At 42.5% G+C, this 12,135-nt stretch overlaps 1 protein-coding gene across 1 annotated transcript; it reads right to left on the bottom strand.

Annotated features, from left to right (window-relative positions):
- Positions 1 to 4,548: 4,548 nt before the first annotated feature.
- LOC114594079 (amine sulfotransferase-like) lies at positions 4,549 to 10,392 on the bottom strand. The gene is made up of 6 exons (XM_028723248.2): positions 10,048 to 10,392; positions 8,061 to 8,269; positions 6,781 to 6,907; positions 5,928 to 6,022; positions 5,145 to 5,325; positions 4,549 to 4,989 (listed from the first exon to the last, which is right to left on the bottom strand). Exons 1-6 carry the CDS (start codon positions 10,343 to 10,345, stop codon positions 4,865 to 4,867), a joined length of 1,035 nt encoding a protein of 344 aa, XP_028579081.2. The 5' UTR covers positions 10,346 to 10,392; the 3' UTR covers positions 4,549 to 4,864.
- Positions 10,393 to 12,135: the final 1,743 nt, after the last annotated feature.

The raw sequence follows: 12,135 nt of genomic DNA, 5'->3' as shown, positions 1-12,135 counted from the left end.
CTTTAAAACTTCCTCATAATCACAAGGTTCCTTTTTCACATCAACAGTTTTAGCTTCTTGTATAGTAAACCTTTCTGGAGGTACCCCCTTATTGCTTCTTTGTGACCTTCTAACTTGAACACTCTCCCCCTCTGAACTATCTTCCCCTTCTGATTCATCCTGCTCAGGAGAAATTGGTTCAGCTTTAGGAGATTGTGTACTGGGATCCTCATCCCCTGAATCCTCATCACTGTCACTTTCAGAACTTTCTTTAATTTGTGGCTTTTCTTCCTCAGATTTCACAAATTTATCTGTATCATCAGAAGATAACACAACTTCTGAATTTCCATGTAAACGAACCCAACCATCTTGCTCACAAAACTCTGCATGTCTTGATATTACAACTCTGCCACGCCCTAGTGCAAAACGATACCCCTTTGACCAAGTTTGATAGCCAACAAACCTAAGTTTCTTTGCCTTGGGCTCTCCTTTCCTTCTCTGTCCTTTTGGGATGTGAACCCAAGCCCAGCAACCAAAAGTTTTAACATGGTCCAAAAAGGGTTTTTTTCCATAAAGCAAAAAATGAGGGGTGTTGTTTATGGTAGAATGAAACAATCTGTTCTGTATGTAGTTAGCACACAGAATTCCTTCCCCCCAATACTTCCTGGATAGGCCAGAATCACATAGCATTGAATCTAGCATTGTTTGTAAAGATCTTATCTTGCGTTCTGCAACTGAATTTTCTTCAGGCGAAAAAGGACACAATTTACGGTGACTAATACCACGCTTTTTCAACCAAACTTGGAGGGCTTCAGACATAAACTCGCCTCCACGGTCACTTTGCAACTGGGTAACTTTGTAAGGAAACTGCCTTTCTATATAGTTGACCCAATTCTTAATCAGTTGCCCAGTTTCACTTTTGTGTTTTAACAAATATACCCAAGTATACCGGCTATAATCATCCACAAGAACCAAAAAAAACTTTGCTCCTCCTTCAGACTCTGCAAATGGCCCACAAAGGTCTGAATGTACTAAAGCAAATGGCCTCTTGCTAATTTTAGTACTTTCAGGATAAGACCCTCGCTTACTTTTAGACTCCTTGCAGGTATTGCAGTCTAGAAAAACTGAACATTTTTTCATTTTAATTCCCTTGCTTAATTCTGGCATTTTTGCAATACTGCGGAAATTGGCATGCCCCAAACGACGATGCCACAGATGCTGGCACTCATCATGCAAGGCTCTATTACAGGCTTTAACACATGCCCCAGACTCACTTACTAGCTGGTCTTTCAAAACAAACAAACCATTTTGTAGTGACGCTGTAACCACTTTTCCAGCTTTCTCTATTCTACAGCCTGAACCAGAAAAGGTTACTTTAAATCCCTGCTTAACAAGACTTGTAACTGAAAGCAAATTATTTTCTAAACTTGGTACACATAAAACATTGGTAAACTTGGTACTTAAACAGTTGATATTCACACTACCCTTTCCAGCTGACTCATGCACTGTTCCATCAGCTAGTACTACATTTACAGATTTACAAGGCTGCTTTTCTACAAGGGTTTGTGCAGACTTAACAAAAATGTTTGTCGCTGCTGAGTCTAAAATCCAGTCTTGTCCAACATCGTGACTGGTGCCTCGAACTGCTGCAGAAACATACTGGACTCGACTCTTCCTGTCTCCTCGCTTCCCAGCAAACGCAGGCCGCCCTTGTCTTGTATTTTCTCCCACAGACACAGTGCACTGTCGTACTAAATGCTTGGTTGACCCACAACGATAGCATCTTCTAACTGTGAAAGCTGCTTCCTCTCTGTGGTCTACAACCTCTTTAGGTTGCCGCTCCTCATCAGTTGCATATCTTTTACTGGACTGCCTCCCATTTCTGGAGTTACAGTGAGGGGTTGTGGCCTTCCTCTCATGGCGTCTTTCCTCCTCATCAAGCAAACGCCCAGTTAAGAAATGCATTGTTAATTGGCTTTCTGGGATTGCTTCCAGAGTCATCACTAAATTGTCCCATGACTCAGGAAGTGAAGACAGCACAATATAAACTTTTCTCTGTTCAGAAAAATGTTCCCCAAGTTCATTTAACTGTGAAAATAAATCACGCATTCTTTGAAGGTGTGTTGAAACACATTCACCCTCACTTAGTCTGGCTCGGTACAGAGCTCTCATTAGAGTAATTTTGCTGCCAGCAGTGTCTCTAATATGTATTGCTCTCAGTGCTTGCCAAATCTCACTTGCTGTTTCAAGGTCTCGCACATGAGATAACTGAGACTTCTCTAAACTCAAAATTAAATTGGCATAGGCTTTGTCCTCCAGCCTTTGGTCTGCTTCATCTACTTCTTCATCCTCCTCTTTTACAGGAGGGTTAACAATAACAGTCCAACATTGTTCTTTCTTTAAAAACGCCTGCATCTGTAAACTCCATGACATATAATTGGACTCTCCCAGTTTCTCTACTGGAAAATAGGAAGCTCCCCCTTGAGCTCCAGCTCCAAGTCCAGCCATGGCGCCACCCAGCTTTCAGCTTTCCACTCAGTTCTTACTCACACGTGGCTTGAAAAAAGGTTCGGCTCCTGGTCCCAAACAGACACTCCCTGCCGATGCCTTCACACAGCCAGCTGCTTGAGAAACGCTGAGTTGCTTCCAGTCTCTGGGTTCTTTTCACGCTCTGTCTCTGCCCACTCAGGACTGGGGACTGGGCCCATAACCTGTTGGAGGGGGATTTCCAGCCGGTGGCAGAGGACAGAGTGACTCCAGGAGACATAGGTGTAAAAACCCAAACTAAAACGAAGACTTTATTACTAAGCAAATAAACACAAACTCTGGTGGATGTTATTCCTGCAGGCAACAAAACTCAGCTTTTTTCCTTTATAGCAACGGTCACCTGCAGCCAATTAATCCCAGAAACTTCTTAAAGGTATACACACATGTTTCTGTGCCGAATGTCCTCTAACAAGAGGCCCCTCCCTCAGCTCAGAGCTAGTTAGAAGATAAAGCAGGAGCTCAGAGATATAGGAGCTGCTGTGATGCACACTAGAGAGAAAGAGGCAGGGCATGATGCTGGATCTCTGCTTGAATTCTATCCTAGGCTGTGCCTCTTATCAACCCTTTCATCGTAGGCTCAGGTTGTATATATGTGTAAATAAACCATACTTCATAAGGACACTGCAGTCTCTGCTGTGCCTCATTTCCAAAAGCAAAGACAAACCCCTGGAATATTGCACTGCTGAGATTGGGGTGGCATGCAAAAAGATGGACATCAGAAGTCTTAATTGCCAATAGATTGTGAGAGAAGGATGCAGAGGGAATAATCAACTTGCAGTGCACCAGGCCCAAGAATTCCTGTTGGCATTTCTGGTTCGTCATGCCCACTCCAGCCAGCTGTTGCTTCCTTCCCTCAACTCTTCTTCCCATGCTGTGCTATATATCCTTCCCCAACTGAAGTCATCTGGCTTACTCAATATTTTTGATGTCAGCACCAGGCCAGTGACCTAGAGATGGGCAGTGGGATCATGCTGGGACTAGTGATGTGCCCCTCTGAGCTCCTGAGACCTTGCCCAGGGCCTGATGTGTTTGATCGCTGTTGTCAGGTCTAAGTTTTCCTAGACCTTCAGGACGTGGCAAAGTGCACCCTCCTCCCTTCACCTGCCCCATGCTCAAAGATTAACTGAGCCCTAAGCTATCGAAGTAGACAAGCAAGCAGGCAGGCAACCCTTCAAGTCGGTTGGGTCTGAAAGGATTTTTGCATGTGCTAGCATCTGTGTGTCCTTGGAGGAGATGGCGGCAGTGTTGGCAATAGCTCAGCATCCAATTTGCTCTAGTCCTCTCCCTTGAAGCAGAAGACTGCTTGCTGACTGGAAGAGGCACTAAGGTTGTTCCACAGCAGGCGGTGCTTGGCTTGAGGTGTCCAATGTTACAGGGGCAGAACATTTTTCTGTCAACCTGCTTGGTGCCTCTCTATTCTCTAGACTACTGGACTCCTCCCTGGGCTCAGACGCTTTGTAGGGTCCTCATTTCATCTCCTCCATCCCACTAAGAACCTCCCCAGGGTTATTCAGAATGACCTTCCTGAGCTCCTTCCATTGATCTTCAGGATCCAATCATTCCCTCTGTGACGTCTCTATGGGATTCAAACCACTTCATAAGGTTTAAAGAGCAGTAGTGGGAAATCTGTTTTAACCCTTTCTCTCTGTCCCATGATCCCGATGGAAATTCCCTCTTTACAACTTGACCCATGAAAGAGATTGCTATGGACATCAAACATGCACTGTCCATTTCCCCCACTTCTCCTCCCGACATATTCCTGACGCAGCCTCAAAAATGACTCCGGGGGTAAGGAGAACCCGAGGAACAGTGCAGAGGGGAAGGAAGGTGAGGGGGGATAGTGCCAACCCGCAGGCTGAAATGTTTGTCCTGATGGAATAATTGGAAGAGCATGAAGTTGAATTCCACTCACAATAAATAAATTGATGATGTGAATGAGTCGGATGATTTACATTGCCATCTGGGACAGCAATAGTTAGTTAGTTTGGTTTTTTTTAACAATAATTTTTATTAATTTTCAATTACAATAATGCAATACTAGGCTCATTATAACAGTGCCAATTTAAAATACAATTAATAATCCTAAAAGTTACTTTGGGATTCCTTAACTTTTGCACATGGGGTCAGAAATTAGGACATGTTGGAATGTAGAAAGAGAAGAAGTGGACAATAGAAATGTAATTGTTTTGTGGTGTTTTTTAAAAAAATTACAGCACATATTAGAACATTAGGAAGCTATTAAGCCATATGAGATTTGTTTTCTACTAACTCTTACAAATAGGGCTGGATTAAATGCATACAGTGTGCTTTATTTCATACTTCCAGGCTGAAGGCAGACTCATGATTCCTCATGGATGTCCCAGCAGAACTCGATGGGCAGCTTTTCCATTCTCTCCTTAAAAACGCTGTCAAACCTTTCACTTTGTGCGACTGTCATCGTGTTCTTCCAGTCTCCAACAGTGCCTGGCCCAGGAAGCAGACAGAAAGAACGTGCATTGTGGTGGTCAAATAAATATCCATAACTCCAGATATATTCCATCCCTAGATGCAATTGTCAGGTGAATATGTCAGGAATTCTGCAAGCAGCACCAAGTCAGTTTGATCTACCATTAACTTACCTTTTCGAAGAAAATGTCCCTTGCTGTGGTCCATGAGATCCGGTGGCAAGAACTCATAGTTTGCCCTGGGATCTGCTTTCATTTTATTAAATGTAGCCTGATCCACAACAGCATCCACCTCCTTTTCTGTCAGTCTCTTTCCCAGGAAGTTGCATAATTTCAATACACAGCTTCTCAGATCCTGAAATAGAACGTGGTTTTAATGTCAGGCCATCCACAATAGAGAAACCTGACAGCCTAGTGACTAAAACTCATGGAATAGGCAGGATTACAAGCAGGGAAAACAAGCAGCCTGCATCTTTCTTTGCCTAGTTTGTAATAACTGCCATTGCATCATATTGCACTTTCATTGTTACGGTACTTTTATTCCATGAGCCATGCAGAATGCACTACATTATGGGGCAGCTCTTTCAACTGAGTCCACAAGTAAATAAATAAATGTCCCTGTTGAAGACACAAGGGACGTTCTGTGACATCTCTACTCAGCATCAGAGGGCCTGTGAAATGACATATCTTGCTTGGGATCATGACACTTTATTTATAGTCCCATAATCCCTCAGGGGAAATGGTTATATGCACTATTTGCTGTCTAGGGTCTGAAAAGCTGCTCCTGAATCCATGGCCTGCTAGGCTTTGAAGAATCTTTAGGAAAGGAAGCGAGACTAGCAGGGGAAGCAGCAGCTGAGGGCACTTGAATAATCAAATTGCTTCCTTCCTCTATTTTGTAAAGCTGAGTTTTGATGGATGTTTAATATCAGACTGGGTAGCATTTTGATAACTTACCTTCTTCATTTCTTCATAGGTAAGAAACAGAATATTGAAGTCATCCTTGTGAGAGTACCAGCCTTCCACATGGTCCAGCCATAAACTTGCAAGTACTGATGGGAAAGAAGTTGATTTGGCATAAAATGTAGATCAAGTTTATTTTTTTGAAAAACATTCAGAGAGGAACAGTACAAACGTATAAATTCCATGAAAACAATTTAAAGGAATCCTTTTAAGAACCAGCAGTGGAACAAACCAATTAAACAGAAGCTTAACTAATACCACCCAACCTCACCAAACATTTTCTCAGAGAAGGAATTTACAGAAGAGTTCTGCATTTTAAGGCTCCCTGATGTGCTTCCAGGCAATGTGATGGAAGAGTGATGGGTGGGCTGAGATCAGTCTAGCCTTCCTCCAGCTCCCTTCCTTCCCACACTGCCAGTTTCCTTATATGGTGTGGCAGTTAATACTTGCAACATTTAGAGACACTGTCTGGGTTTCTGAGTTACAACTTGACACAAATATCTACACTTGATTAAGCACCACCTTGTAATGATTTGTACCTGCTGCATCCTGATACAGGCAGCATACAAATCCACCTGATTTCCTTTGGGAGTTGGCCAGATCTATACCCTCCCTTCGGCATCAATGGGCACCAGCCATCAGTGGCATAAAATGGTGTAGGTGGAGTCTGAGTTGGAGACTCTTTGTGATGCATGGATGTGGAATTTCCTCAGAGTAACCTATGGCATCAGACATGGCATTCTGAAAACGATCCTTACCACACAGAGAATTTCTTTAGTCTTTTGTGAAAGGCGATCAAGATGAAGGGACAAGAGTGATTCATTTTAGAGTAGCAATTCATCCTTACCCTTCCCAGCCAAAAACCTCTCCATGAAAATTCCAAAATCTTCTACTTCTTCAAATTTGACTGCCATTTTGGAAAAATGGTAAAAGGAAACTGAGACATCCTTTGGGTTTCTGGCCACATAAACAACCTGCAGGAATAACAACAAATTCTTTCGATTCCTGGTCTTATTGTTTCTACTGTTTCTTTTGTTTTGCTTCTATAGTTACCAGTATTTCTCTGGTTGTGAAATATGCCAGGAACTAAGTTGTTGAAGTGGGATATATATGCATAAAATAATAAATGGATGGATCTCAGATATCTCTTCTTGTGGATTCTTGGTGCTTCCAAGTTGCTTTATAGCCCTGGCAGTGTCACACTCTTTTGCAACATGTATGTCACATGCACAGTGCAATCCTATGGTGTTGAATGAGCTTATTCTTAAGTGTGTTGGATGGTACCCTTGTAACGAATGTCGTGTTCTGAATGGGCCGCAAGATGGCTGAAGACCACCACATAAAATGGATGCTGTTGAGGAACTATTCATAAATTGTGCTGATCAAAGAGTGAATGGAATGTGCATGTTCTGGCAAAAGTACTGTACCTGCAAGGAAGTGGAAAGACTGGCTGTGCAATGCTAGTTACAAACAATGAGTATCGTCTTGTGCCAAAAGTTACAGAAGACCAGGCGCAAACCATGAGAGTTGTGATATGCCAAGAACATGCTAAGGGTGGAGGACTGCCAAGAACATGTCAAAGGCAATGAGAAATGCCTTTGATTCAGATGTGCACCAAAAAAGACTATATAAGATCAGGCTTTTCAGGAGGGTTGGTGTGTTGGATGCAGCCAGGATCCCGGTGTCTGCCCACCCAATCCAGAAGAGTGGTGAGTGTATGTGTGATTGTGTTAGTGACTGAGTGTATGTTCCCTTATCTTGTTAAGTGTTCTGCTTGTTAATCAACAAAGCAATGTTATGTAGAAATTCCAATATATTGGTTGTCTGACTGCTTACTTGTGTTCTGCCTGAAGTGCACTGAATCTCAGATAAAAGAACCTGTTTTATTCTTAACACCCTCTGGGACTTTTACTATGGTGGAGCATAAACTCTGTGCTGTTTAGGAGTCATGGGAATTATTCCAAGCTCAGGGTGCACAGAGCATTATTCATTCATATGGACAATGGAATTGCAGCTGGATGAACTGCCCTCAAAAACAGAGAAATGTTAACGGAAACTGAGATGTTCATTTAAAGAAGGCAAGACAAACATTGAATATGATCAAATAATAAATGTGCTGTTTCCTACTTTTGCTCTTCTGTTCCTTAACCCTTTGGGTACTAAATAGTAGGGTAGATGGGAAGCAAAGAGGCGAGGTGATGGACGACTGACGTAATCCACATTGCGGACATTGTACTCCAGCCACGGAGCCCTGTCTAGTAAGTCGACTTTTTCAGTTCCATCTCGGTGACCTTCATGATAAATCAAGCTCAAAATATTTTGAGTCCATATTGTGCCTATAAATGAGAATAAGCATACTTAATTTCATTCATATGGGGACATGGGTGGTGCCGTGGTCTAAACCACAGAGCCTAGGGCTTGCCGATCAGAAGGTCACGGTTCGAATCCCCACGATGGGGTGAGCTCCCGTTGCTCGGTCCCAGCTCGTGCCCACCTAGCAGTTCAAAAGCACATAAAACTGCAAGTAGATAAATAGGTACCACTCCGACAGGAAAGTAAACGGCATTTCTGTGAGCTGCTCTAGTTTGCCACATGACCCAGAAGCTGTCTGTGGACAAACATCGGCTCCCTCGGCCTATAGAGCTAGATGAGTGCGCAACCCCAGAGTCGTCCACGACTGGACCTAATGGTCCAGGGATACCTTTACCTTTACTTTAATTTCATTCATTATACTAAGTACATGTACTTTGTGCTTTAAAGAATGAAATAACTGAAAACAGCATGTCTCTGCACCGAAGAGCTTACTATTTGAATTGCAACACTGAAAAGAAATGAGAGAGAGGAAGGGAATCAACACAGCAAGCAGAGGCAGATTTAGGGACCTGGCTGCACGGGCTGCCAATACTATGATGTCAAATAGAAGGTGAGAGGTGGGGGGCACCAAACTTTGGTGTCACACAGACCACCACTGCAATAGGGGCAGCAAAGGGTGAATGAGGAACATTGACCAAGGATTCCTTTCCATTGTGGATGAAAGAGGGAATTTCAGCTAAAGGCTTCATAGAATTTGAGGATTTGGGAAGACAGAACAAAATTTGCTAATAAGTTCCTTTATTGTTCAGAAAGCTACCAAAAACCTTTTTCCAGATTCTTCCCAGAACATTATACAAATGATATTCAAAGTTCAGGAAATTAAAAAAAAGTTGTCTGTTCTCCAAAGTGCAGTAGTACCTCGGGTTACATACACTTCAGGTTACAGACGTTTCAGGTTACAGACTCCACTAACCCAGAAATAGTCCCTCAGGTTAAGAACTTTGCTTCAGGATGAGAACAGAAATTGGGCAGCGGCAGTGCAGTGGCAGCGGGAGGCCCCATTAGCTAAAGTGGTGCTCCAGGTTAAGAACAGTATCAGGTTAAGAACAGACCTCCGGAACGAATTAAGTTCTTAACCTGAGGTACCACTGTACTTTGATTCAGCAGATTCAAACTATGATTTCTTATCAATGCATTCTAGGAACAGGAATATTGACAAATGGCCAGTGGGACAAACATAATAGGCAAAAGGCAGTTGCAGAATCCTTTCTTCATGTCACCCAAGTCCTAAATGCCTATACAATGCAGAACTTTCCCTCTCTCTCCTCTCCCACTCCCAGTTATTGGGTCTTCCCCACCCCAGCAACCCTCCAAGGCAGATTTGGGGAACACTGGGGACACAAGGGGAGAGAAGAGTGAAGGAAGTTCTGGTGTGGAAGTGGAAGTTATTGAATGGAGGGCACAACTGCATTGGATACGGACCCCCATTATTATTGGCAAAACTGTGGCAGATAAATGCTGAAATAAAGAGTCACAGGAAAGTTCTTAAGAATAGAATTTTACAATCACCATTTTACCACCACATACAAATTCCTGAAAGTCAGTGAATACAATAAACCCTTAGCAAGCAAATTTGAATGTTTTTGAAGTGTATTTATGTTGTTTTCAATACCTCAAACAGGTTGACACTGGTGGCAAACACATTATATCATCTCTTTTTAAAAAACAAAACAGAACATGGCCCAGTTCACCTTTATGTAACCAGTTCACCTTTATTCAACCTACGAAAATGTACTCTTACCTGATTTTGGATAAGTGATTAAAAATACATCACTGTCTCTTATTTCAAAATCCTCCAGGGAATCTAAGTACTCCACTGAAACAATTTCTCGCTGGAAATAACATCCTTTGTATGTGAAAAGGTATTTCTCCTCTGGTTGCATTGCCTGCCTAAGAATAAAGAGAAGAGAATAGTTCTCTCTATTATACGACAATGGGGAATCACAAAGAAATAGAGGTGTCATTTTGTCAAATCCTACTCTTTTTGCAGACCCCATAGCAGAATCGCATGCTTCTCTTCCATCACAGGTGAACAACATAAAGGTCCATCATTTAAAGAACAGAGACTTGACCCATCATCGAGGCAACAAAGCATTCTCCCCTCCCCCCGCTTTAAGTGTTTTTTTAAAATGGTGCTGCTTTCAACTCAAAGCTGGCTTTGCCCCACACAAGAAGGATTTTCTCTTTCACCCTGACATAGTTATTTCTCAACTGCATGTGTGCAGCATGCAAAATAACAGCCCTTGGTCTTAGTTTATGCTGCCTGGCGTCATAGTTTGGTCAGTGCTGCTATCCTGACACTCATTCTTGTGCTCAGGGGAGGTGGGAAGGAAGGAAAAACTGCTCCCTGGAAATGGATCCAGGGGAAATGAAAGACGCAATTTGTTGGGAACTCTTGCCCAATCCCTCCTGGGTTCTTGATCAGCTTCAAGAAATTGGGGTGACGTATTTTCCGGGCTTCCTGGGGCCAAACCATAGATGTGCCTGGGGACCACAGGGTGGCAAAGAGAAAGGTATTGTTCACCGCCCGTCTGGCTTCCATTGCCAGCTCTGGCTGAAACTGCTGCTGAAATGTGGTGCCCAAGGACATTCCATGGAGGGAATGCTGCCCTTAGCTTCATCTATGATAATACAGAGAGTTGGCTACACATACAATGGGCCCTATTGGGCAGGTGTTCCCATACTGAGACACCACTGCCAAAATAGCCCTTACTTTTTTTGTCTCCTCCCTGCTCCAATTTCTCTCCTCCCACGTAGCGTCTGACAAGGAAGGCACTTGCAAGGGTGGGCTCAGTGCATGGTATAAGGGGCGGGGAATTATTATGGGAGAAAGTTCAAGGCTCCGTTGGGTGCTGAGGAAACCAAAGTTGTCGCCAGTTGTCGCCAGGTCTTTTATACCTGTTGGGACATTTCAGGCCATAATATATAATATGATGCATGACATCAAGATATACCACCTTGTGATATTATAGATGAATGGGTGTTTTATAAATATTTAAATAAAAATAAAATCCATTGCTTAAAAGGGATGAAGAAATAAAGTGCCATGAAGCCTGAAAATCACTTTAATTCTCTATATAAGTCTTGTGTTTCATCGCTAAGAAATGCAACAATCGTTTAGTGGAAAACATTGTATGTCCAAAATAGTAACAAGAAAAATACTCTGTTTGATTTTCCAATATATAAATTAAGGGTTGTATTCCATGCCGAATGAGCAGGGTTCGACTTGCACAATGGGAGTTCACATTCAGTCCCCTCAAATTAACTATTAATCTCTGGTAACACAAATGTTGCATTCTGTGTGACACCATAAAAGAATATGAACTGTGACAAGAGTTTTCATGCATCTGATGAAATACCTTATTGCCCCGCAGAACTCTTGCAAGAAAGAGTAGATTAGTTGTTTGTCATTCAGTAGTCCTGCTTTTCCCTGGAAAGTTTAATTTACAAGAAAACTTACCTACCTTTTGTTTTTAGAGTCAAAAAGTGTGCAAGAGAGAGGGAGAGACCAATTTCTTCTGTAGCTTGGAGTATTTCAGCTTTTCAAAGCTCACGTTCAGAGCTCTCAAGGAAACTGCTTTATAGAATTCTGTTAACTAATAAGAGTTTGATTAAATCGATGGCTCCGCCTTAGTAAATAATTCCTGGCAAGTTATGAAAGAAAAGAACGATAAAACAGGATCATCTAGGCACAAAATGTAAAGAACAACAGGGGAAGAACTTGTTTCTTTGCACAAGGAACAGCCAATATCAGCAGTGGTCTTTGCCCATTTAAGAAATAAATGCAGTATTACATCTGGTCCACTAGTAGAAAATGGGCTCAAATGGT

The sequence above is a fragment of the Podarcis muralis genome, chromosome 3 (assembly GCF_964188315.1).
Source record: "Podarcis muralis chromosome 3, rPodMur119.hap1.1, whole genome shotgun sequence".
Classification (NCBI taxonomy): Eukaryota; Metazoa; Chordata; class Lepidosauria; order Squamata; family Lacertidae; genus Podarcis; species Podarcis muralis.
This window is presented reverse-complemented; position numbering and strand designations above follow the sequence as displayed.

What these genes read in the sequence shown, in the direction of transcription:
- LOC114594079 (XM_028723248.2), bottom strand. Translation starts at nt 10,345, where the DNA reads ATGTTGTTCACCTGTGATGGAAGAGAAGCATGCGATTCTGCTATGGGG. An exon ending in AATCACTTATCCAAAATCAG is followed by an intron (nt 8,270 to 10,047) that starts GTAAGAGTACAT and finishes TCTCATTTATAG; the next exon opens with GCACAATATGGACTCAAAAT. An exon ending in GAGGTTTTTGGCTGGGAAGG is followed by an intron (nt 6,023 to 6,780) that starts GTAAGGATGAAT and finishes CTTTCCCATCAG; the next exon opens with TACTTGCAAGTTTATGGCTG.